Source organism: Sminthopsis crassicaudata, chromosome 5 (assembly GCF_048593235.1).
Source record: "Sminthopsis crassicaudata isolate SCR6 chromosome 5, ASM4859323v1, whole genome shotgun sequence".
In the NCBI taxonomy this organism is placed as follows: Eukaryota; Metazoa; Chordata; class Mammalia; order Dasyuromorphia; family Dasyuridae; genus Sminthopsis; species Sminthopsis crassicaudata.
Genome location: NC_133621.1, coordinates 41,942,449 through 41,970,329, shown reverse-complemented (window position 1 = coordinate 41,970,329; position 27,881 = coordinate 41,942,449). Strand labels below are relative to the sequence as shown.

The following is a 27,881-nucleotide window of genomic DNA, read 5'->3' as shown; positions in this document are numbered from 1 at the left end:
ATGGCTTTAGGATGGATGATTTTTTTTTCTGCCTCCTCTACAATATTGTAAACCTCTGTCCACAATCCTTCAGGCACTCTGTATACCAAAGCTAATCTCTTAAATCTATTCATCACTTTCACTTCATATTCATAAGGGATGTTATTTAGGTCACATCTTTACGATCTGATGGTTTCCTCTCCTTTCTTCTATTTAAAGTCTGAATTTTGCAAGAAAAAGCTGAACCATAGTCGGCTCTGGACCTTGTTTTGACTGATTGTATAGAGATTTCCACCTTTGGCTGCAAAGTACAATCAATCTGATTTTGATATTGATTATCTGGTGATTTGTAGAGTCGCCTTTTGGGCAGTTGAAAAAGACCATGACCAGAGAGATATCTTGACAATCTCTTAGTCTCTGCTGTATTTCATTTATGCTCCAAAGCTGAACTTCCTTCCTATTCCAATTTTTTATTTCCTACTTTATCATTACAATAGTTGATGATGAATGTGACATCTTTTTATGTTATTTCTAGAAGATGAAGATTTCCATACAACTCATCAGCTTTAGTTTCTTCACCATCAATGGTATATATATATATACACCATCCACATATGTTCCATGTAGGCAAAGCTATAGTTTTTCTGGGAGCAATATATGGCTGTGAGAGTTGAAATATAAGTAAAACTAAGCACTACAAAATCAACACTTTGAAATTAGAATTTTTGAGAGTCCCTTGGACAATAAGTTAACACTTAAAAAAATTCAACCAGATTATTCATTGGAAGGACAAATACTGAAGCTTTGGCCACGTAATAAGATGATGGGAGTCATTGGAAAAGACCTTGAAGTTGGGAAAGATTGAAGGCAGAGTATGATACGGATAGAAAGTGTCTCAGAAGCAATGAACATCAGCTTGGATAGACTTAAGAAATAGTGAAGGATAGAAGAACCTTGTATGCTATGGTTCACGGGGTCACAAAGAGTTGGACACTTCTGAACAAATGAACAATAGCAACTAGGATGGAGGACTACTTTATTGGATCCTTCATGAAGCTTTCCTTCTATTTCTTTTTTTTTTCTTCTGTCACTTTTCATTAAATTATGAGGTAATAGTGCTAATGCTCATGCTATCCTTCTCTATGAGATCTTATAAAGGAGTTTAGATTTTAATATAGTGCTGTTCTTATAGCTATAAATCTCCTTTTAGAGATCAAGAGCTTATAAGAATTAGCAGTTTCTGGACTCTTTGCTATAATACTTGATTTGTAATCAGCAAAACTTCTTTAGGGAATTATTTTAAGTGTTATTAATATTCTTTCCTTAATCTAATTCCTTATTTTTAGTGTCATTAGCCTGCTTTAAAAAGTTAATTTAGCTTTTGTTTAATTGTACGATGAAACATTTTTCCTCATTTTTATTCTTCTAGTTTTCATATTACTTTTTTTTTTCCTGAGGCAGTTGGGGTTAAGTGACTTGTCCAGGGTCACAGAGCTAGGAAGTATCTGAGGTCAGATTTGAATTCAGGTTCTCCTGACCTCAGGGTGGTGCCCCTTTATATTACTTTTAATCTTTGTTTTTACAAGTTTATGAATTGACTATACACATACAACATCAGTAATAAGTCATTTTCTTTCTTTTAAAATAAAAAAATAATTTCATTTTTATAATATTATTCAATTCTTCCTTTGTTTAAGTACCTCCCAGATCTTTTCTCAAGGAAATTATTCATAATATATTATATATCTTTAACCATTTGACTTCTTTTATTCCTACACTCAAATTGCATTTTAAAGACATGAAAAATTGTGCCTTTCATGCACAAAATTTAAATTCTCAATAAAGGCATAGATAAATCTTTTTTTAATGATAGGTTTTTATTTTCAAAATATATGCAAAGAAAATGTGCGATGATCAATTGTGAAATACTTGGTTCTTCTCAATGGTTCAGTGATCCAAAGTAATCCCAATAGACTTTGGACAGAAAATGCCATATACATCCAGAAAAAGAACTTTGGAGATTGAATGTAAATCAACACATTCTATATTCACTTTCTGTTTTATTTTTCTCTCCCTTTTTTCCCTTTTGCTCTGATTTTTCTCTGTCAATGTGGTTCATAAAGCAATGTATATTAAAAATAAATAAACTTAAGTAGAAGAAAAAATAAAATTAAATAAAAAAACAAAATATATGCAAAATCTTTTGTTCCAAATGTTTCTCATTCCCTTCTTCCCACCTGCTCCCCAGACTAGAAGTAATCCTATATTTATTAAACGTGTACAATTCTTCTGTACATATTTCCACATTTATCATGCTGCATAAGAAAATCAAATCAAAAAGGAAAAGAATGAGAAAAGGAAAAAAACCAAGCAAACAACACCAGATAAGATGAAAATACTATGTTGTGATCCACATTTAGTCTCCACAGTCCCCTTTCTGGATGCAGATGGCTCTTTCTATCATGTCTGTTGGAACTAGCCTGAATTACCTTGCTGTGGAAAAGAGCCACATCCATCAGTTGATCATCATATAATCTGGTTGCTGTACAGAGTGTTCTTTTGGTTCTATTCATTTCACTCAGCATTAATTCATATAAGTCTCTCCAAGCCTTTCTGAAATCATCCTGCAGATCATTTCTTTTTTTTTTAATAGTTTTTATTTACCAGATATATGCATGGGTAATTTTACAACATTGACAATTACCAAACCTTTTGTTCCAGTTTTTCCCCTCCTTCCCTCCAGATGGCAGGTTGACCAGTACATGTTAAATATGTTAAAGTATAAATTAAATTCAATATGTGTATACATGTCCAGTTGTTTTGCTGTACAAAAAGAATCGGACTTTGAAACAGTGTACAATTAGCCTGTGAAGGAAATCCAAAATGCAGGTGAACAAAAACAGAGGGATTGGGTATTCTCTGTAGTGGTTCATATTCATCTCCCAGAGTTCTCCCACTGGGTGTAGCTGGTTCAGTTTATTACAGCTCTATTGGAACTGATTTGGTTCATCTCATTGTCGGAGAGGGCCCCGTCCGTCAGAATAAACCAGTTATTTTCAAGGTGTCCTTTTGTATATACTTATCACGAACACTTAATGGCAAGATAACAAAATATCAAATGAATTAGTGTTTCTTTTTTGCCCTTAGACTCATAATAAAACCAGCTTCATCAATTTATTTGCCTCTCCATGTAAAAGCTGTAATTCATTGTATCATTTAGCTGTGAACAACTTTTGTCTTCTGATTTTATACTAGGCCCTCTAATAGTGTGTCTACTATTGGGTCATTAGAAGAGCATCTCACCTTTAGAATATCTATATCTGAGTTAACATTTATGGTTAATATATTTATATTATGATACTTGGAGAAAATTCTTGGAATTTTTTTTTTACTTTTTGATAAATTTTATTACATTAAGATTTTTTTGCCATTAAAATGACTCTTTTGAAGGCATAGAATTTGAGGCCAAGCTCAAGGCTTAAGTTGACTCTTTTTTTAATTTATTTATTTTATTTTATTTAGAATTTTTTCCACAGTATATATGCATGAGTAATTTTTTCTTATAATATTATCCCTTGTATTCATTTTTCCAGGTTTTCCCCTCCCTCCCATACATTTTACATGTGTTACAATATAACCTAGATACAATACATGTGTGTAAATACCATTTTCTTGTTGCACGTTAAGTATTGGATTCTGAAGGTCTAAGTAACCTGGATAGATAGACAGTAGTGCTAACAGCTTACATTCACTTCCTTCTCTGGGTGTAGTTGTTTCTGTTTATGATTGATCAACTGGAAGTGAGTTGGATCTTCTTTATGTTGAAGATTTCCACTTCCATCAGAATACATCTTCATACAGCATTGAAGTGTACAGCGATCATCTGGTTCTGCTCATTTCACTCAGCATCAGTTGATGTAAGTCTTTCCAACCCTCTCTGTATTCCTCCTGCTGGTCATTTCTTACAGAGCAATAATATAATTCTTGGAATTTTCTAATCTCTTTTCTTTCACGCTGGTATCATAAATGAAGAAGTAAAAGGAATGATAGCTTTTTTGTATTTTTTTTATATTTTGTACATTTGTATTTTTCTTTGAGGCACATACTTTCAATGCCAGAGAAATCATAAATAAGTGGCCAGTTTACTGGCCATAAATATTTATAGAATTAAGTAGGTTGCTTCTTAAAAAGTAGACATAATATCAGGACTATATTATGCATTTTGCTTTTTAAATAACTCTAACTTAACAGTTAACTAGTTAACTGGGGGCATTGTCCCATAAAAGGATTTTAGATGTTAGTTGCTAGATATTTAGATATATGTTCATTATAGATAGACTATTCCTATCTTGAACCATACTGACTGATACTTATCATATACTTGAGTGTATTAAGGAAAAGAGTTTTCATAATATCTTGCATAGATATGTTTCATTTTCTTAACATGCTTTTTATTCAAATCAAAATCAATTTCAGAAATTGGTGAATTTGACTGCCTTATTCTCTCTAATCACTTTTCATTCTATTCTTCTAATTCTCAAAATTGTCAAGTGAATGACAGATGCATATAACCTCAGTTTCCTCATCTGTAAAATGAGCTGGAGAAAAAAAAAGTCAAACTACTTCCATATCTTTGCCAGGAAAATTCCAAATGGGTTTACAAAAACAGAACAGAAACAAAGCACAATAACAAAAAGATGAGAAACAACGGAGTATAATGGATAAAAAGTCAGCCTTTGATTCAGTAAAACCTGTGGTCACATCCTGCCTCTGACATATACTAGCTGTGAGCCTATGGGACAGTTATTTACCAAGTCAGTGCCCCCAGGCAACTAAGCCAGTCAATCAGTTAACAATATTTATTAAGCATCTACAAGTGTAAGACACTCCGCTTGGTATTGAGGATATAAATATAATGAATGATAGACTCTCGACTCACAAACTGCTTATATTCTGAAGAGACAAGGACAAATATAAATATGTTCAGAATCAATATAAAGACAACACGTACTACCATTCTAATGAAAGGAGGGTAAGCTAGTTAGTTAGAGAGAGGGAAAAAATACTTTCCATCCTAGGAGTTGTGAATTATAGTTGTATGATTTTTAAAATCCTCCAATCACTTATAAATTTCATCAGTGTTGGATATTTCCTCCACTGGCATACACACAATGCCCTTCTGTTTCTTCATGGATGACCTTTAAGAATAGCCATGATGGAAAAATTCTTAATTAAGTTAACATTAAATTGTTATTTGATTTTGTAATGGCATGTTATTAATTTAGACTTAAATTTAGAGTTATGTAAGAGATTATGTGTTAAGTTTTTTCCTCAAAAGTTAATGCAGTTTTATAGGATTCTGTAGGATTTTTTTTAAAAAGAGTGATGACTTTTTTTTAAAAACAAAAAGGCTAATATAACATGGCAACTGTGGTAGAAAGAGCATTGGCAAGACCCCTATCAGTAATGAATAATACGTAAAATTTTAGCAAAGAGGCTTAGGGAAACCTGCATTCAAATCCAGCCTCAGATACTCAGTAATGTGTTCCTATTTGTGATTTTTAAAAAATATGCACACACTAAAAAGCCTAATAATAAATGGACCTTCACTGTGTGTGACAAACATTATTCATCCAGAAACAAGCTTGTAACAGAGAAACACTAGAGACCCTTCTAATTAGATGCCTACTTCTGCCACTGTCATTTGCTATAGTTTTAGTAATGCTAGCTAAAGCGGTAAGAGAGGAAAAAGAAATTGAGAGTATAAGAATAAGTAAAAGAGGAGACAAATTTTACTTTTCAAATGATAATACAAATTATATATTATATAGTTATCTATTACTAAAATATATATGTTATATATACATATTATAGTACTTTATACTTATATATGATAATACATTATCATTTGAAAATATATAGTAATTATTAAATAATTATCATATACTGTGAATTACAGAGGTGAAAACAATCAAAACAGTAACAATCACACAGGGACCAGTCCCATAAAGGAAAACAACCCAGAAAGATAACAGAGCTCTGGCCAAGCAGACCCAAGCTTCCCACTGGGGGAACAGCCAGACTTACCCACTTAATAGCTCTTCAGAGAAAGGACTGTAGGGACAAAATGAAGTGTGCTTGTCCCCTGAGAGTTTGGGCCAGAAAACCAGAGCAGAGAAGCCCAACTGTCCGGCCATGGAATCTTAAGCAAGGCTGGTAATGGTAACCTCACTAAGTGGCGAGAGAAACATGACCAGCTCCCTCATGGGATTGTGTGAAAAAAGTGCTTCATAAAAGCTGTAAATCAAGGTGAGGTCCTGTTATATTTAGGATTAAAATTCCTGAGGGACATTCAGCTTGGACCGAGAAGTCTGATGCTTTGCTAACTGGGACTTTTTAATGGGTGTAATTTCATAAGTTTAGGGAGCTTCCGATGAGGCAACTCCATCTAGCACTTTGGATCAGCTACATGGAGCCTTAGAGGCTTGGGCCGCCGGGAACATAAGTGACCTGTCCATGATCCAGTGTCAGAAGCAAGATTCAGAGCTTGTCTTCTTGACTCTTTAGTCTAGCTTTCTATCCATTAGACCCGAGCTCCTTAAACTGTGGCTCACGGTCTCATAGTGGATCTTGTAACGGAATGTGAGAGCAGTGAAATTATGATTTATTATCAGTGTTTAATTGGTATATCTACTTTACAAACCTATATACTTAGGGTCATGGAAAAATTTCTCAGATGAATGGGGTCATGAGTGTAAAAAGTGTAAGAAGCACTTTCTCTTTGAACTAGAATCAATGGGTTCTCTCATTCAGACCTCTGCATTAAATGGCTAGATCACCTGGGAAATCCATTCATCTCTCCAGTCTTCCACTTCCTCTTCTGTTGAGTGAAAAGGTTGGTCTGGATGATCCAATTCCCATCATTCTGGGGTTTGGGACACAAAAATGTCCCTGCTCCTCATCCTGCTTGATCAAAGGTCAAACAGCAGCTTTTGACATGTTACGTCTTTGTGAAAAATATCCTTCGATTTGTACCTCTTGCTTTTAAAACCCCTGCCTGGGGACTCTCTTGGTCTTTGCAGGAAAGCTCCTTCCTCCATCTCCCGATCCTTCCTCCATCTCCTGGTCCTTCGTGCTTGGCCATTCTCTCGGGAGCCATGGGTTTGAGGTCTCCCCCAACTGTCACGGGGCCTCTCTGAGTTCCCCTGGCATTGCTTCTGCTATCCCGGAGCAGCTGAATCTCTTGGGTGACTTTCCTGCTCAGTGGTCCTGTTTTGATCCTTCTTCTCAGCCTAGCATCCTTGGTAGAGTTAATGTCGATTCTGTGTGAGGACATATCTCACTTAATATTGGACCCCTGCTGAAACTGTCCAGGGACACCGAAATGACAGGTTAACAGGGAGAGAGCTGTAGAACTGGACCAGAAGCCATGGGCTCCAGCCCTGAGCCTGCTACTGAGGAGCACCTTCTCCAAGCTGAGCACTCAGGGACCAGAATGGACCTCTGCCTTCAGGAAGCTCATGCACTAATGCATGAGTGTATTCTGAGCAGCTACTAGGTTAATAGGTGAGGGGACATTAGCAGCTACAGAGGTCATGTGGGGAAAAAAAGCGCTTACTTTCTATGGGTCTCAGTGTCCTCAGCATCTCCTCTCTCACAAGGTTGCTGTAAGATCGTTGTTTGTTGCGATGGTTCCACTTTCACTTGAGTTACAAAAGAGCTGGATTTAAGTGAGGCAAGGTTGAGGTCATTAGACAGAGTTAATGGGCCAGTTTTTTCTGACCAAACAAAAAAACAAAACCAGAAGACAATGATAAAATGGATAAATAGGGAAGAAGAATAAAATCCAGTCCAAAGGCAAGACATGGATCAGGATGACAAGGGAAGAAGTGGGAGACCCTGGTCTGTTTAAACTAAGGTTTTTCTCCCAGTCTCAGTTTGTCAGCAGCAAAACCCACTCAGTGATTAAAGACTAATAAAGAATTGAGGGGTAGGAAAAAGATCACCTTCACAAAAGAATGAGTGTGGAAGAAGACCCTCCGGAATTCTGGCCAGAACCAAAACAATGCTATTTACACTCATTCTGAGCCATCAGAACCCAGACAATGAGAAAATGGGGCAATGAGGCTGGGACCTGTGGGCCAGTTAGTGAGAGCCAGTGATCCGGTAGCGGAGCAGCTCCATTTGGATTCCAATGGGCTTTATCAAAGCCAGGCCCACTAGAGCTGTATTTCAAGAAATCATAAATGAAAACTATATGAGACCCAAGAGTGAATGGTCCAGTTTTTCTGATAGAAAAAAAAAAAAACAAAAAAAAAAAACAGAAAACAAGATAAAACTAATAGGGAAAAAGAAAACCTAGCTTCCAAACCCCAAGATATGTTCTGATGTATAAATGTTTACTCTATTGTTCTAAGAAAAGCATTGTATAAGGCTGTTGTATGGTGAGCTATTACATTTTAAATTTATAATCACGAAGACATTTGGTTTGATACAGAACAGTGATGTTGCTATGTTTATCTTATTGACTTTTGATCTATTCTTGCATTTTATTGTCTGTTGGATGACTTCTTTCTTAAGAAATTAGTTGGCTATAGAGTTTCTCTGATGTAAGCAGCAAACACACATGAACACTAGACCAACTTTAAATTAATTATGCTTTTGTTCCCTTAGGTAATTCCAAATCCAGATTATGCAGCCACTCCTTTCCTTCCTTTTCATATTCTCAGCTCCTTATAGGGGACTTTTTTTTTGTTTGTTTCTACTCTTCAGATGTAGCTGTCCTTTTTTCATCACTGGTGAATATTTATTGAGTATACTAGCTAGCTGTGTGACTTCAGATAAGCTTCCTGATGTCTTTGGGCTCCAGTTTCCTCATTAGTAAAATGAGGGGAGGGGGAGAGATTGAATTAAATGAGTTTTCAAGCTCTTGAGATCTTGTGTTGCACTGCCTTTCTATCTAGTATGGGAAATGATGCTAATCATGGAGGATAAAAAGGGGGGAATTGGAAAGCTTACTGTCTAGTTGGATAAATTAAATGTAAATAATAAAGCATGCTAAGTGAAATGTAAGTGATACACATGATTGTTACTGCAGAAGTTCACGAGGAAGCCTCCACTGAAGGGCGATGTGGGAAAGATTGAACAAGTGTCAGGCCCCCAGCTGGGCTTGGAAGGATGGATAACAGGCAGTATTTGGAATGGGCATGGTATCTTGAGGCAACACTGAGCAGTTGGGTGCAGCTCAGTAGCGGGAGTTAAGATGGGAGAAGACGGGATCAAACTCCAAGAGAAGGCATTCAGCCAATTTTCCTGTGGTCATTGGAAAATCATTACAGGTTTTTGAGCAAAAGTACAATATGCATAAAGGAACGTCAGGATCCTAGAGAAAAAAGAAGTGTGAGAAGTCATTGGATTCAAGTCACCACCAATGGACAAATATTTCCTGCAGTGTTCATTAAACAAACACCATTGAACCACCTGCTCTCTGCCATGCCCTTTGCTGGTGCTGGAGGAGATAGTCTTGATGAGGAACTTTTGTTTGATACTTCCTGTGACGTGTACCAACTGCTTTACCAATTAATTCTTGAGAAACTTAGTATGGGCCCAGCCCAGACCCCTTCCCTCCAACATCTGAGGTCTATTCAAACATCCTCCTATATTTATCAAGGGCAGGAATGGTGGAACACTGACTTCCTTGGATGGTTTCTACCTGTGTGTGACTCTGTCCAAATCCCTTCACCTTTCCAGGGCCCAATTTCCTCATCTGTAAAATTAGATTGTTGGACATAATGACCTATATAGCCCTTCCAGTTTTAAATCAATGATCCTTCAATATCCTAAATTCTGTGAACAGGAATAAAAGGTGACTGCAAATTTCCAGAGCTTGGAAATAGACAATATGTCTCATTGGCAGAAATAAGGAAGGCCAGCATGGAAGCTGGCATAAGATGCTGAGCTTGGTTCAAGGTAACAGTCAGTCTTCCACGGCACTATGTCTAGCGTGAATTAGGAAATGTAGGATCCATGTTCAGAAAAGAAACTGAACTCCGAGATGCAGATTTGGGAAACATCTTCACAACCATGATGATTAGAACCATGAGAAGGATGCATTCACAAGAGCATCCAAACAAATGCCTTCCAAGTTAGGGAATATTTATAGAGACAGAATGGTGGAAATAGAGACAAAGAAGGAACAGTTGGGGAAGAGAAAAGAGGAGAAGAACCAAGACATATATTAAGCATTATGTATCAAGAACTGGGCTAAGCACAAGGGATGCAAGAAAAAAAGACATAAATATTACCTATCTGCAAAGAACTTACCTTCTAATGGTAGAGATAATGAGGGATTATATATTAATACCTGCAGCATAAAAAGAAAATGAAAGGAGGTAAAGAAATACAAAGCAGTTTGAGAGGGAGGGCATTGGTGGTTGGGAGGGTCAGGAAAGCTTCATGCAGAACATGGTACCTAAGTTCTTTATGAAGCTACTGAGAATCAGGGATGGGCGATGGCCAGTGCAAATTGAAGGGAGACGGAGGAGGCTGGCCAGAAGGCAAAAGACCAGAGGAGAAGGAACACCCAGCAAGGCTGGAAAGGGTGGGGAGGCCAGGTGGTGTTGAGGCTGTGTTCAGTCCCTTTAGTCACGTCCAACTCTTCACGACCCCATCTGGGGTTTTCTCAGCAAAGACACTTGAATGGTTGGCAGTTTTCTTTTACAGCCCATTTTACAGATGAGGAAGCTGAGGCAAGCAGGGTGAAATTTCTTGCCCAGAGTCTCCCAGCTAGGAAGTGTCTGAAGCTGGATTTGAACCCAGGAAGAAGAGTCTTTCTGATTCCAAGCCCAGTGCTCTCTGCCCTAATGCTACCTAATAAAGCCAGGTTATGAAGGGCTTTCAAAGCCAAACAGAGGAACTGTTCTTTGATCCCAGAAGCAACAGCGAGAGAGCCACTGGACTAGAGTCCTACTTTCAGATCTGCACTTAAAGAAAAGGACAGAAGCCAAACAAACTGCGCAGATCCTTTTATCTGTGTTGTCTTTTCAATTGTTGCCTTTCTTTGTCCCACATTTGTGTAAAGGAACTAAAGAATAAAACTAATAGGGAATCAGCTGTTAGGAGCACAGATGCGGCTCAGGCTGGAATAACGCCAGTCACAAGGACAGACCCAAGCTTCACAGGGCCCAGCTTTGTGGGGTGCCCGCCTGTGGGCCCCCACCTTCAGGTGCCGTACCGCCGGACCCCATCTGTGTCATGCTGGACTATAGCTAAAATGGGTGTGAGATGTGCGCGTATTTGCATACACACACACACACACACACTCACAGGGATGTGCTTCTGTCTGTCTCCTCGTGTGTGAATATGACCCGTAGTTAGAAGGATAAAGTTTAACTTGTTTTCATAGATTCCCAAAGAGATATCAAGAGGATTTCCAAGGCAATATTTCAAATTCTTACTTTTAATTTCTAAACCAACACAAAGGAAGGAAATTTACACCCAGCAGATGTTAGACTAACAAAACGTTTTGTCTTAAACAGACTAAAGTCAGGAAATTAAATGTTAAGACTGAATCAACATTCCCTACTTTTGCTCTTTGGCTTAGACTGTGTAGGTCAAATGGTGCCTGAAGCCATCCATGTTTCTGAAACCTCTGACAGGAAGTGACATGTAATCATCAGCTCTAACATGTCGCCTTAACTTTCTGACTTTTGCTTTGCAAATTTGTAAAATTAACATTGCTGCTGGACTGTCTTTGTCTATGGAAAACAAAAAGGATTAGAAATACACTCGGGAAAATATTGTAAACTGATAAGCTAGTTGTGATTAAAAACACTTGCATTTCTGTTCTGTTAATCACTTTTTATCTTGTCCCCCAAAACAGATGTTAGTTCTTTTTTCTCCTTCCCCATTCTATATTCTTCTAATTTCCTGGATAATTGGAGATCCCAACAATTACCCATCACAGAGTGCATAAAAGAGAAGTTTTTGAGCAGATAGGAACAAACTCCTACAAATATGAGAAACATGTGCTTCAGTCTGGTTCTGTTTTCTTAATAAATTATATTTTTTCACAGCCACAATCATAAAATTGAAAGGGATTGAAAGGCATATAATTTAATCTAAGAATCCACATCCCCCAGTAAACAAGCATTTCTTAAGGGTCTGCTGTGTTCTGGACACTTTACCAAGTGTTACAGAAAGAAAAACTACAGTCTCTGACCTAAAGATGCTCACAGTCTAATGGAAGAAACAACATGCAAACAAGTGTGTACAAATAAGTTACAAGAAGATAAAGTGGAGATAATTAATAGAAAGAAGGAAGCAGTATTGTGGGAAATCAGAAATTTTATCTGGAAAGCCCAGAAGAAAGGGAGTGGAGGTGAGGAAGGAAAGAGAGCTTCCAAGTAAGAGATGGAGTGTATAATACTAATCCAGGCGCATTGGATCTCAGAGTTCATGGAGGAGCCTGTTGTAAGAAAGAATATCAAAGTGTAAGGAAGGGCTGGGGGAGGAAGGGCTTCCATGACTATGCCCAAAGGGCTGTCAAACTGCACACCCTTTGACCCAATAGTCTCACTAGAAATCATAAAAAATCCAGATATGCAAAAATATTTGTAGTAGCCTTTTTGTAGTGGCAAGGAACTTGGACATCAATTGGATGTCCATCAGTTGGGGAATGGCTGAATAAGTGATAGCGTATTAAAATAATGGAATATTATTGTTCTATTAAAAATGATGAGCAATTTTTAGAAATTGGAAAAATTTACATGACCTGATGCTGAGCGAAACAAGCAGAACCAGGAATACATTGTACACAGTAACAGCATGATAAACCATGAAAGACTTGTTTCTTCTCAGAGGTTCAGTGATCCAAAGCAATTCCAATAAACTGGGCAGGAAATGCCATCCACATCCAGAGAAAGAAATATGGAAACTGAACATAAATCAACACATGCGATGTTCTTTTTTTTTTTTTTTTTGTCTTTTTGTCCCTCTCATGATTACTCCCTATTATTCTGATTTTTCTTTCCCAACATGATTCAGAAAGAATTTTTTTATATATACATATATAAGCAAAAAAAAATTTTTTTAACTGGGGAAAATTAAAAATTAAATAACATGAAAGGTTTCCATTGAGGATTTTATATTTGATCAAGAGGTAGGGGATGGGGAATGACTCTTTGGAGGTTTTTGAATCAAGAGGGGATATGATCAGAGCTGTGAATTAGGAAAATCAGTTTGACAACTGAGTGGACTAGAAAAATTTAAAGACCAAACAGCAAGCTACTAAAATATTTCAGGGCTAAGGTGATAATTACTTGCACCATTATCAGAGGAGAAAAGGAGGCGTACACAAGAAATTGTTAATGAAAGTAAAATTGAGAGAACTGGGGTGTGAGGTATGGTAGAAGTGAAGATTAGGGATGACACCCGTATGGCAAGTCTTTTGGGGTTACAAGGCAAAGGGAGGGGGGAATGACAGCAGATTGTGAAAAGATAATAGAATTTCAGTGTTCATGAGCATGAAAGCGGTGCATTTGTGAGTGATGGCAAGATTTCTTTGTGAAGATGGAGATAAATAAAAATGGTCACGAAAACAGGGAGCGATGAGACCAGAGTGTTTGAGGAAGTGCCAGTTTTGTGTGCTGAAATCCTCCACAAGGAGGGCTGGACAGGAGAGAGAAGGAGCATGAACCAGGTCATTTAGAAAAAGAGATGGCCTGGAGTTGTATGACAACGTCCAGAATTTGGATCGGGCGGTCAGTGTTGATCAAATGGACCTCCAAGGAGGAAGGGTTACCGAGTGATGGGGTAGAGAGTGCACTTGGGGGAAGCTACTCCGTTCCCCTCACCCGTGTGTGGGATGGCCAGCCATGGAAAGAGTGACCATGGAGCCTGTGCCTTCAGGAGAGAGCCAAGCCTTGGGGATAGTCAGCAGGGGAACAAGGGAAGGTGAAAAGGGAGACTGTTCCCTGTGGAGAGCGCAGGAGAAGGGAGGGTGGCTTTGGGGGAGGCGGATGAGTTAGGGGATCAATCAGTCACTTCTGCGCTTGGGTCATTGAGGAATGAGTTGAGGTTCTTTCTCCAGGAGGTTTGACCTTAGGGTAGAATCCTCTTGGAGGGTTACCTCACTCCTGCCAATGGGGAGCAGCCAATGGAATGGCAGTCAGGTCAGCGATCAGAGGAAGAGCAGGCCGCTACAGTGTTTCTCTCCATCCAGGAAGGGTCATCCTGGCCAGAAGGCGGACTAGGGAGCAGTATAGAGTGGTCTTTCTCCATGTACTTCAGGCCGGCAGGAGATGGTTTTGCTAACTCGCAGCAGTCTTCCTCTGTTAATATCATTAGGGTAATTTTAGTTTTTCTGGTCTCTAAGTCCATCAGTCCATTAAACTTTATTAAGCAGTTACTATGTGCAGGCACTATGGTAACCAAATGGGAAATGAGAAATCTGGGGCTCTCTGAAAGAAAAATATATCCACACACACTTTTTAAGTTTAATCTGAATTCTCAACACTTTCTTAAGTCTCGACAATGAGCAGAACAATAAATCAAACCCCGCACTGTAAAGTCTCACACTGAAAAGTTAGCTTCCATGGCTCAGAACTGGCTCTAGCAGGCCCCTGGGGCTGAGCCAACAGGATGCCCCATCCCAAGGAGGGCATTCGAATGGAGGAAGCTACCTGCAGATATAAGTGCAGGCCAGATGCGTACTTTCAAATGGAAGGTCATCTCTGTGGGCAGGTGGTGGGGGGGGTGTAACCAGGAAAGGCCTCCTGGGAAAGGGGGGAGTTAGCTCTGCCCAAAGGCACCCAGGAGCCGCAGATTGCAGAGTCCATGGAGTCATAAAATGTGAGAAGATCAGAAAAGGGGGAAGGGTCCTGAAGGGCTCCATCTGCCAAACAGAGGGCTTGCTATTCAGAGCCCCTGGGGGAGAGCAGCAGCTAGAAGTCAGGGCAGCTCTCTCTCCTCCCATAAGGGCCTCCAACAGGCCGAGAATTTTTTTATGTGAGCCCTTATTTAGCCGTGCTTTACTTGTTCTGTTCTTACAATGTTGATTTTTGGAAGCCAAGGATTAGACTTTACATTTTTTATTAAACTTTGTCTTATTATATTTGGCCTATCAAAATCTTCATGGATTCCGACTCTGTTTATCCAGCCTGTTACTGTAACTACCCACATGGTCAAGCCGAGCAACTGATGAAAATGTTGACCTTCACAGGCCAAAACAAGATCCCTCCGGACCTTCCTCCAAATGGGCTTCAGTCCATGGTTGGGTACTCTATGGCTCTGGTCATTCAGCCACTCCTGAATCTGTGCCCTGTACTACCAAATCTGTCCGTATTGCCCCCAGGGATATCGTGGGAACTTCGGCAAATACTTCATGGAGATTTAAGGATATTGCACATTTAGTTTTTCTTGGATATAGCAATTACATTATCCTGTTAAAAAAGAAAAATGTTTGTCTTGGTTGACCTTTTCTTTCTTGGGTCATTTTAACTCCTAGGGAATCACTGATTCCTTTTTGAGGTATTCATCAACCGGAGCTTTAATGCATTTCTCGAATTTTTCCAGGAATCAAAGCCATTCTCTTATTTTAAAAATGGGAATATTTGTCCTTTGTCAGTCCTTCCGTGCCTCTTTTATTCTTCATAATCTGTCTCAGGACATTGCTAGCGACCAGCAGTTACATCTGCCAATTCTTCCAATACCCTGAACTCTGGTGGGAATGGAGGTGAAAATGGCTAGGAAGTTCTGCCTTTTTGTTGTGATCCTTTGGTATTATCCCATCCCCAGGGGCAAGAGTTCCTCTGTTTTTTTCTTTATTTCTTTTGAGCCTCTAGTGTGACTTCAAAAAAAAAAAAAAAAAAAAAAAAAAAAAAGAAGAAGAAGAAGAAGAAGAAAATCCCTCTTTAATCCTAATATTATTCGCCAGGCGCAGCTCATTCAGACACTGAGCATCCAGATACCACTCTGAGAAGAGCAGGTCACTCTTTGGTATTCACTCTTTATTTCTTGCCCAAACATCTATCTTCTCTATGTCTTTTTAAAAAGCTGAGTAGTCCAAGTAGCCACAACAGTCATTTGTTTTCTCCTTTCCCGGACACAGAATTTTGAAATCTCAGTATGTACCAGATTAAGATTCTTCTCCATGATGAGTAGAATCCCATGACACTGGTTGAATAAATTGTCCTGGGCAGCTGGATGGAGGTGGGTGATTGGAGAAAGGTCAAGGGTCTGATGAGCTTCCACTTGTCATTGGGAAATTACCAAAGAAAGAATAGTGAGGGGGGAGTGGGAGGGGGTGTGTGGAAGGAGGGCCCTGGAAAAGTGAATTAGGCCTTTCCCTAGGCCTACACACGCTTTGACCTAAACCAGCGTTATCCAGTTTGACCACCCAATAAAAACTCAGTGCTGAGGCAACTGGGAAAGACTGATATTAACTGAGATTGCAGAAGTGTTTTGAGCACTGTCATCATTAGAATAAGTATAGCTTCTCATAAGGACTACTTTGAAGTCTATTACTCCTTCCAGTTTCTTTATTTTCATCATTCTCGCTACTTTTTTATAATTATCTTTCAGATGAGAATCAGTTGATCTTTTAATCTCGATTATGTGTATTTGATTGGCTCAATGCAGCCAAAACTATCTTTTCTTTGTAATTTCATATTCTGACACAGTGACATCCAGATTGATGGTGTTTTGGACATGATCAGGGCTGAAATGTATTTTTGTACCAGCTAGAAAAATTTTTTCTAAACAAATGTGAGCTATACAAGCCTATAAGAAACCTCCTCATAAGAGAGCAAATGGTGTCTGTGACTTTTTATTCAATTCCATTTTTAAAAAATCAATTTTGGTCACCACCACCTGGGTGCTAAGTTCTGGATGCTCAGCTCTCTGCCTTCAAGCAGATGGGATTCTATGGTTAGACAGGACTATAGAATAGTTGATAGAGCTCTCAACTTAGGTGAGTTTGAATCTCCAATTTTAAATCTTTGAATCCCCAACTCTTAGTATATGTGTGGTTCTGGACAGGTCATTTAGTGGACCCTTAGCCTGTTTCCTCATCTGTAAAATGGGGATAATAACAGCCCCGAGGTCACAGAGCTATTTTGAGGATTCAGTATGATAATGTCTATGAAATGCTTACTCTTTGAAGCACTGTATATAAATGCCAGCTATCATCACTATTATCATCATCTCATCAAGCTGTTGAGAGTTAAATGAGAGAAGCCTGTTGTATGCACAGGTATGGGGCTCTTGGGCCCAGGAGTTCAAAGTCCCTGCCTGCTGGGTTAGGGACTCTTCAGACCCCCTTTAGGGGGGCTACTTTTATTTATGGGCCACAGTTAAGAAATTAAAGAAGGCTTGCCCCTCTGTTTTGCCAAAAAAAAAAAAAGTGAATCATAGGAAGATTGCTCTCTCTGGGACAAAACCACTCTCTGAATATCAGTTGTTATTGTTTTTAATTACTGCCATTACCACTGGCAGGTCTAACACGTACAAATAAAAGTAATACATGGCTATTTGAGGAGGGAGTAAGCTGTAATAATGAGGAAGATCAGGACAGACTACAAAAAGGATCTGGTGACCCGGAGGAAATTCAGACTTTGCATTAAAGAAGGAAGAGGTCCCATAGAAGGGCCTGTCTCTATTCATTGAGGCCCCAAAAAGAAGGACCTATAAATGATTTATTGCGACAGCAGAGGAAAATGCAGAAAGGGGAATAACTTGAAGAGGTATATACAGGGAATTGATATGCTGGCTATAAATGATCTCATTCCTACTTATTCAGCAGGTCAGTTTAGGATTTTAACTAGTCTAGCTTTCATAAAGAAACAAACGAATGAATGAATGAACGAACAGATAAATAAATAAATAAATAAATAAGCCATTTCATTGATTTTAAAATATTAAAAAATACTTTCCTCTAATTATTCTTGGCTTTCCCCCCATTCACACACTTTCTCTCTGCTTTTTCACCCTACCCTAATCAATTGAAAACAGTGCATTTTTTTTTATTATATATATATATATATATATATATATATATATTTTATAATATTATCCCTTGCATTCATTTTTCCAAATTACCCCCCCTCCCTCTATTCCCTCCCCCCGATGACAGGCAATACCATACATTTTACATGTGTTACAATATAGTCTAGGTACAATACGTGTGTGTGAATATCATTTTCTTGTTGCACAATAAACACTAGAATCCGAAGGTACATGTAACCTGGGCAGACAGATATTAGTGCTAACAATTTACATTCCCCTCCCAGTGTTTCTTCTCTGGGTGTAGCTACCTCTGTCCATCATTGATCAGCTGGAAGTGAGTTGGATCTTCTTTATGTTGAAGATTTCCACTTCCATCAGAATACATCCTCATATAGTATTGTTGTTGAAGTGTACAGTGATCTTCTGGTTCTGCTCATTTCACTCAGCATCAGTTGATTTAAGTCTCTCCAGGCCTCTCTGTATTCCTCCTGCTGGTCATTTCTTACAGAGCAATAATATTCCATAACCTTCATATACCACAATTTACCCAACCATTCTCCAATTGATGGACATCCATTCATCTTCCAGTTTCTAGCTACAACAAAAAGAGCGGCCACAAACATTTTGGCACATATATGTCTCTTTCCGCTCTTTAGTATTTCTTTGGGATATAATCCCAGTAGTAGCGCTGCTGGGTCAAAGGGTATGCACAGTTTGATAACGAAAACAGTGCATTTTTTTAAAAAAAATTTTCAATAATTTTCTTAAGGAATCTGAAGGTCAGGATCCTCCCTGAAAATTAGACTTGGTTGTCTTTTTTCTCTTTTCAGCTTACAAGCGAAGATCCTGAGATATTTGAGGTTTCATCAAGGTGCTTCTTTGTGTTAGTCCAGCTGTATGGAGGAGAAAACACGGACATTATGTCTCCAGAAAATATGGACAGCTTTGCTGAATTATTGAAGTCTAAGAAAGATCCCAAAGAACAAAAGTTGCTCTTGAAAGCCATAAGGAGATTGGTAAGTCAATACATATACTTTAATTGCCTTTATTTGTACACTCAAAGAAATCAAGCTTATTTCAAAGACATTAGCTTATAAAACTGTATTTGGTTTAAAACGAGTTTGGAATTACCTGTTCCTTTAATAAGCTCATCTAGATAGAACACTGACTCTGGAGTCAGAAAAAAAAAATTGGTTCTGATCCCTATCCCAGCACCAGTTTGTGCAATAAATACAAAGCATTTGAATGGTCCAACTAACACCTTGGGTTAGCCTTCTGAAGATTTCCTATTTACAAATCAATGGTCTTAGTAAGCACTTGGAAATTACTATTTTTTACATTTTAACATTTTCACAACAATTATGACTTTCTGTTCATTTCACTAGCATTGTCTTTATGTCCTTCATCACAATATGACTGGATCAACAACAGTGAAATTGGGAAGCACAGTCAGTTTATTAGTTTTAAAATGGGGCTCCCTACAGCTTGCTCTGTTAGGCCGCTCGTGTTGCAGCAGGTTACCTAGACAGTTGCTTACCAGAAGAATAGTTCTGGCCATGTGTGGAAGTATAATTTCCAGGACGTAGTGTATTATTGGGGGGAGCAGCCGTAGGGCAGGATGTCAGGATCTCCCACCCGGCAGGAATGGCAACGCGGACCATCCTGCCGCTGCTGGAGAAAGGCTGAGGGATTCTCATCTTTCTCATGGGCCTTCTCTGCACTTCCTCCTGGGCTCACCCATCTGTCTTCCAAGTCATGCTCGGATTTCTGAATAGCAGCTCTTTGCAGGGGGCATCTCTGGGGAAGCCGCCTGGAGTAACAGGAGGTATCCGGCTTTGAATCTGCAACTTCCTATCTGTGGGACCTTGAGCGAGTCACTTCCTCTCAGCTATAAATAAGGATTTGGGACTTCAAGGACTTCTGTTCTGAGTCTTGTAATCCACGTGTAATGAGGTCTAGGGGGTGTAGAAGCCAGCAGGTTGGTAAGATGTGGAAAATTCTGGGGAGCTGCTTTTGAGAGAATTGTGAGCCTGGGATGGGCATGGAGAGTCTGCCTTGGCCCACCTTGTTAACGGGAGGACCCTTTTTTTGCTGTTGCATAAATTTCATTGTTTTTAAAATAGCCCAAGCCAGCAGCAGGTGAGGGTTTTGCTGCATTCTCATCAATTAAAAAAACCTTTATTTGGGGTCTTAGGGTCTCCTCCTTCCTCTCCCCTGAGGTCACATAGCCCCCCCCAAAAAAATAGGAGCTCAGCTGATTCTTAGTGAATTCCATTGTCACCCCAATGATAAATGGAGAATCGCACTCTCTAAGTTTTTGTTCATAGGGGTTATTGCTTTGATAATATGTACTTGTAGTTATCATTTGACTTACTTGGTTGATAGGTGTTATTAATTTGATAATATATTCTTGTAATTATCATTTGACTCACCCAGATGAATGAGTTTCCTAAATTTTAAGCTAAATATGACATATCACAGCTTGGACTATGTAGCAGTAGTATCTCAATAAGGTAAATCAAGAGTGACTGGGCAGAAAGTAAGGGTGTCAATCTTCCCAGTTCCTGGTGAGAGGTAAGTAGAATCTGCTTTATTATTAAGTGAACAACAAGATTCCAGAATTTGAGGTGCAGAATGTAAAAGTGAAAGGTCTAAGAGCCACCATTGAGTGATAAACTCTTTTACATGGACTTGGCCAAGCAAAAATAAAAGCCCTTTGTTGCTCTGAAACAACAAAGGTTGAGAGCAGGTGTGAGTATCTTACAGAAGCTTTTTCTCAATTAAGCATTTATGTCATACCTACAACCCCAAGTTGCACAAACTTGAGAAAGAAAGCCAGCCCTACAAGGTATTATACCAGTATGTTTGAGCAGGCTCTCCCACCTGGAGCACCCTTACCATGAACAGAATAGGAGACCAAGCCACACAATGACAGTATTCTAGAGAAAAACAGCTTTGAAAAACTTTAGAACTCCGATGAATGAGTTGGGGTAGACGCAAGTCCAGAAAACCAAAAGCAAAACATGGCCCCCATCTCCTGACGGAGAGATGGCAGGCTTAAAATGCAGGCTGAGAGCTACTGCATTGGATTTACTGGACTATACATATCATGTATATGTTTTCTTTTTCTTAAAAAATAATTTTTAACATATGTCAGTGAGAGGGGAAGATAAAGAAAGGCTTGTAAAAAAAATAAGGTCTGGATTTTTTGTTTGTTTTTGGTGATTTGGGATTTTTGTTTTGTTTTGTTTTGTTTTGTTTTTAAGGAGCATGCTTGTAAAGAGAGAGAAAAGCAGTTTTTATTCATTCCTGGGTTGGAATTTACACTGACTTCTCAAAGGACTCCCTCCTCCTATCTAGGTCTCAGTGGTCCCAGAGAGACTAGTTTTAATTGCTGTTGAATCATTTCAGTCACGTCCAACTCTTTGTGACCCCATTTAGGGTTTTCTTGGCAAAGATACTGGAGTATTTGCTATTTCCTTCTCCAGATCATTTTACAGAAGAGGAAACAGAGGTAAACACAGTAAAGTGACTTGCCCAGGATCACACACAGCTAGGAAGTATCTGAGGTCAGATTTGAACTCAGGAAGATGAGTTTTCTCTGACTCCAGGCTTGGCAGTCTGTGCTGTATGATGCCCCCTACTGACCCTGCCAGGGATTAGGCTTGATTAATAATTACAGTTATATCATTTTTAAAAGAACATTTCAAGTTAAGGTGATAAAGGTTCCATGACTTGTTCACCTTACCTTTCATTACAGAGAGTGGTGAGTTCCTTCTTCTGTTAAAATTCCAAATCTTAAAATTACAGACACTACATTTTTATTTTTATTTTCTCTTTTCTCTTTCTTTCTCTCTCTCTTTCTTTCTTTCTTTCTTTCTTTCTTTCTTTCTTTCTTTCTTTCTTTCTTTCTTTCTTTCTTTCTTTCTCTCTTTCTCTCTCTCTTTCTCTCTCTCTTTCTCTCTCTCTTTCTCTCTCTCTTTCTTTCTTTCTTTCTTTCTTTCTTTCTTTCTTTCTTTCTTTCTTTCTTTCTTTCTTTCTTTCTTATAGAAAATTACAAGAAAAATCTATGCCTTCTAGTTCTGATCGTTAACATAAGAGAGATGTTAAATTTATATAATATCCTTCTTGAATGATCTTGTGCTCTAACCATACTGACCCATTCGAGATAAGAGAAAGGGTTTAACCTATTACTCTATATCTTGCCTTTAAAAATAGAGTAGAATATTTGTTGATGATCTTCAAGTTTTCTGAGAACCTCAGTGTAAAATCTTTTGTCATTAATGTGCATTTTCCTAGAGTATAGATAGGCAGGATCAGGTATTTAATCAGAATTAGCTACTCTGCAACCTGAAGTTGATTCTTTATAAGTTTTCCCTTGTTTTGGTCTTGAACATCTGTATTCTATCAAGACATATTTAGATATGGAATCATTAAGACCGAAAACCATAAGAACCCTTTAGCTAATGAGAGATCACTGCAGACCACTCCTATTCCTCCATCTCAGAGGTTAAATGGCCAAGATGGAAGGGGAAGCCATCAGAGGCAAATTAAAGTTAAAGACTTTTTCAAAATATCCACCCCTCAGCTTTGGACCCTCCCAAATCTGACCACGCCTTTACCTTTCATTTCTCCTTAAAGATTTACAACTTGACTTTTTTTTTTTTCCCTAGAAGAAAAATGCTGAAATAGAGGATTTTTTGCTTGTCTTCAGGGTAGAAAGCCTGTAAAAAATGAAAGAAAAAAATGGGATGAACTCCGTGTAAATTAGTGCTTTCCCAGCTATTCTTTTCACCTTCATTACAGATAGGAGGGTAAAAGTGCTCTTTCTCTAGCTAACACAGAAGAGAGGGTTGTTGCCTGATTGAATGAACCAAAGACAAGGCTCATTCACGTGCTAGTTCCACCTTGAATGTATAAGTGCTTGGGTATCTTCAGGTCCTCAGATGGATATGGGATCTCATAGTTCCATTCAGTGATGGGGATGGCAGCCCTTCCCTGCCCACCCATCCTGTGTAGCTCTTGTCTGGATCCTCCCAAAAGTTCATCCCAAGGCTCCACCCAAGCTGCTTCCTCACTTTCTCCTCCATTGGAAGGCCCCAGGTGAGGAGTCATTATCCCTTTGTTTAATGATACCCTTTACCCTTATTTCTTTTAATGCCTCAGCAAAACTTCCCTGAATTAGATTCCTCCTTAGCAGGGAAAGTACCTCTTGTTCTTAAGCCCCACCTGATGGAGGAGTGATGATAGAGAACTCTAAGCCTGGGGGACCGGCTGCAGAAAGGAACAGGACTCATAAATTAGGCCAGAGCGGCTGAATTGAAGCGTGCTTGCAGGGGAGTACTGAGTAGGGTTATTTCTGTTATATCTTCCGAGGAATCTTAAATTTTCTTGATGTATGAATGGGAGACATCTTGTTGGAAGAGCCTGTACTTGAAATAAAATAAGAGAAGCTTTGGGCTGTTAATCAACTGTTGGAATAACCCAGTCTCATTCTTTCTCCACTTACTACTTCTCCAAAAAGTTTATCCCGTGAAACATCTGTAGTACTTTCTTTTGAAGTTGATGACTGGTGTGATTCTTTAAGCAAAAAGAAAAACAAAACTCTTAATTTTTAATAATGGAATAGAATTGGACCCGACACTGTAAGGAACAAGCCTTGGGGCATTGGGTTTAGAAATAATGAACTTTATCAAATGTATTTCCTGACATTAGAAGATAGGAGGTATTTTCTCAGAATTCACAATCAATTTTTGTGTTGTCAATTGTTAAAGGGACTGATTTTTAGACATTGATCTGGCCATTGCTAGGTTGTGCGATTGATTGAAGTCGAGAAAACCACAGTCCAAAATCCTGACTCAGATACTTATTAGCCGTATGACTCCGGTTAGGTCACGTTATCTCTTTCTACCTCGGTTTCATTTTCTGTAAATAATAGCACTGACCACACCGTTTTACTGTAAACCTCAAAGAGCTATAGAAATGCTGGGTGTGATGATGATTGTGAAGGTGGTGCTGAAGATGAAGATGATCTAAGGAGAGAATCCAGTCCCAGTCTTCCTGGAAAGAGGCTCCAGCTAGAATATTTTCTCCCTCCTGACACAGCTTCAATCCAGCAAGAGCCTGACCCAATAGGAATGATAACCATATGCTAAGCTTCCCTAGAATTAGTTTTATGACTCTATAACCTACTCCCACAGAAATCAAAAACACATTTTGTAGCTCACTTAAGAGCGACCTATATATTTAGGATAAACCCTGAAAATTCCCATTCATTGGGGGTTATTATCCTGTCCAAATTATAGTAATTGTAAGTCACTGGAATGTAGTAAAATCTATGTAAGATGAATCCAGCTAGTTTGCTTCTATTATTAGTGAATATTATGACCTACCCATATGGCAAGATCATGAGTGGCTCTGTATAGCCGCTATTACTTAAAATGGAGATCTACTTGTTGATGGGAATCTTGTTAATGGTATGTCATTTATGGAAGTCTTTTCTTTAAAATAATTAATATTCAAAGTATTGCTAAGTATTAGAGAGAAGATAGTTTTAAAACTATTCATCATAATATGAAGAATGACCTTAAAAAACTGCTTTTTGTTCTCTAACCTAATAAATACTTAAATTTTTTCTAGTTTTATTTTTCAAAAATAATTTGAAACAGTTCTGTTGAAGAAAATGAATACTCTGTAGGTGGTTTGCTTAATGAAATTTGTTATCAGTTTTGGCAGACTTAATATACCAAAGTATATTGTTCTGTTTGTTTATTTTTTAATATCTCCATCTTCTGACTACGCAACAAAACTAGGAATGATTTAAAAAAAAAAGATATTTCAGTTGCAATTTTAAAATATTTATCTGAGAGTGGTTTTCAGTTTCATGCTGTTAGACAACCTACATTTCAAGATGCGATCTGACCTCTTTTCCCCAAGCTAAAGTTTTTGAGTTCAGGCACGTTGACAGTAAATAGAGATGCAGCATGGAAAATTTGAAGTAAGAAGCACCTAATCGTGTAAAACTCTGAACTATCATCAAATCTTTCTGCGCCTCAGTTTCTTTCTCTGCAAAATGGAGAAGGGAGTAGATGGACTTCATGGTCCTTTCTAATTCTAAATCCGTAATCCTGGGAAATCACCTCATGCTGTTTGTTTTTGTTGGTGATAAGAAGAAGGAGGTTTATAAAGCACTTTACAATGTGCTATTTCATTTGATCCTTACAACAGCTCTGGAAAGTAGATGGTATTATCATCCCCATTTTGTAGTTGGCAAAAACTGAGACAAGCGAATTGTCCAGGAATCACACAGCTGCTGAGTGTGAGACCACAGCTCAACCCAGGTGTTTGCAGTGGCAGGTACAAAGACCCTCTTCATCGCGCTGCCCACCTTCCCGCAAGTCCCTTAGTCACTTCTCTGAGGAGCTCCGAGGAGGTCACTGATGCCCTTGGACCGCAATGTTAACCAAGTCGTGATGCCGGCCGTAACTAGAGAACACAGTTTTGATTTTTTTTTCCCCCTAACAAACAATATGGCCTGTGCTGAGATGCCATACTCTAACGGCCAGAGTCTCTTTGGGACGGTCAGCCGCTGTTGTGAAGAACTTAGCCGGGGTTAGGGGCAGTCTGCGAGCTCAGAGCAGAGAGAGCACCTGGGAAGGCCCGCCATTATGCGGCCTTGCCTCAGAGCACCATCGACTGGACGTTAGCCCTCCCAAGGGCAATTTCCCAGTGTGACGCTCTGAGAGAACGTGATAGAATTCCACATTCGGTGGGTTTTGAAGCCTCTTTCATCTTCTGTTTCCTCAATTAGTTTTTCTATGGATATTGATGGCTAACTTTTTTCCTCCCAGAAATGTTCTACCAAAGCAATGTAGCCTATAAAAATGTCTGTGAGCTGATGTTGGTGGGAGAAGATGCTAAAGGCAGTGAGTGGGTGGCTCAGTGGATAGAGCTTTGGAACATGGTTCAAGAAGACATGAGACACTTCCTAGCTGTGTGACATTTACCCTCTGCCTCAGAATTCTCATCTGTAAAATGGGGATAAGAACAGCACCTGCCTCCTAGACCTGTTATGAGAATCTGTAATTGTCATTCACTTGCTTCAGTCATGTCTGACTGTTTGGGACCCCACTGGGGTTTTCTTGGCAAAGAGGCTGGAGGCGTTTGACATTTCCTTCTCCAGCTCATTTTACAGATGAGGGAACTGAGGCAAGTGAGGAAGGGATCTGTCCAGGCTCACACAGCTGGTAGGTGTCAGAGGCTGAGCTCAAACTCAGAGTCTTCCTGATTGTAAGCTCAAGGCTCTATCCGCTGCACCGCCCAGGTGTCCCTGTGAAGGTCTGAGGAGAGAATATTTGTGAAGAGCTTAGCCCGGCACATAGTAAGTGCTATATAAATGCTTCTTACCTGCCCCTTTCCTTTGCTATTCTAGCAGCATCTTTCATTCAAAAAATGGCCAAGGTCCTTATTCTAAACTAGCTGTATTCATCACTGCAGATCCCTGTACCACTTCCTGGGGAAAAATCCTTATCCTTCCTCTTAAAGTACATTTGTTAGGGATGGAATGGAAGCTCCCTGTGGACAAGTACGGTTTTGTCTGTCAGTACCTGGGCATACAGGAGGCACTCAATAAATACATGCTGATGGGTTAATTGTTATGTGCTCTGATAGAATTTCATTTAGCAATGAATGTGTCTAATAGAAACACACAGTTTGTTACATTTGTAATGTTATGTTTATGTGGATTCTCTAAATATGCAGATGTGGGAGATTTAGTAGATGATTTAAGAACTTGCTCACCGGGGGCAGCTAGGTGGCGCAGTGGAGAGAGCACCAGCCCTGAATTCAGGAGGACCTGAGTTCAAATCTGGTCTCAGACACTTAACACTTCCTAGCTGTGTGACCCTGGGCAAGTCATTTAACCCCAGCCTTAAAAAAAAAAAAGAAGAAGAAGAAGAAGAAGAACTTGCTCACTAATTTGGAACTAGGCCCAAAAAGTTGTCAAACTGTGCATATCCTTTGACCCAGCATTGCTGCTATTGGAATTCTATCCCAAAGAAATACTAAAGAGCAGAAAGGGACCTGTATGTGCCAAAATGTTTGTGGCGGCTCTTTTTGTAGTGGCCAGAAACTGGAAGATGAATGGATGTCCATCAGTTGGAGAATGGTTGGGTAAATTGTGGTATATGAAGGTTATGGAATATTATTGCTCAGTAAGAAATGACCAGCAGGAGGAATACAGAGAGGCTTGGAGAGACTTACATCAACTGATGCTGAGTGAAATGAGCAGAACCAGAAGATCGCTGTACACTTCAACAATGATACTGTATGAGGATGTATTCTGATGGAAGTGGAAATCCTCAACATAAAGAAGATCCTACTCACTTCCAATTGACCAATGATGGACAGAAACAGCTACACCCAGAGAAGGAACACTGGGAAGTGAATGTAAATTGTTAGCACTACTGTCTATCTACCCAGGTTACTTATACCTTCGGAATCTAATACTTAACGTGCAACAAGAAAATGGGATTTACACACATATATTGTATCTAGGTTATACTGTAACACATGTAAAATGTATAGGATTGCCTGTCATCTAGGGGAGGGAGCAGAGGGAGGGAGGGGAAATTTGGAAAAATGAATACAAGGGATAATGTTGTAAAAAAAAATTACCCATGCATATGTACTGTCAAAAAATTTATAATTATAAAATTAAAAAAAAAAAAGAACTTGCTCACTTAGCAGGCAGTTGAGGCAGCACCCTCCCTGGGGAAGGAGGAGACACAAAGGAAGGATGCCAGCGAGGAGTGGGGAGGGTCCACAGGGATGAGCCCTTGAGCCCCCTGATGGTGGAGGGAGTTCTCCTAGCTTATGCCTCCCAGCCCAGACTCTTCCCA

General features: G+C 39.1%; 1 protein-coding gene across 3 annotated transcripts in view; it reads left to right on the top strand.

Annotated features, from left to right (window-relative positions):
* ULK4 (unc-51 like kinase 4) overlaps window positions 1-27,881 on the top strand; it is a 624,778-nt gene that overhangs the window by 445,134 nt on the left and 151,763 nt on the right. For all 3 annotated transcript variants that reach the window (XM_074272175.1, XM_074272174.1, XM_074272171.1), the window contains exon 35: window positions 18,813-18,998. In XM_074272175.1, the coding sequence (XP_074128276.1) occupies window positions 18,813-18,998 (186 nt within the window). The remainder of the gene's footprint in view (window positions 1-18,812; window positions 18,999-27,881) is intronic.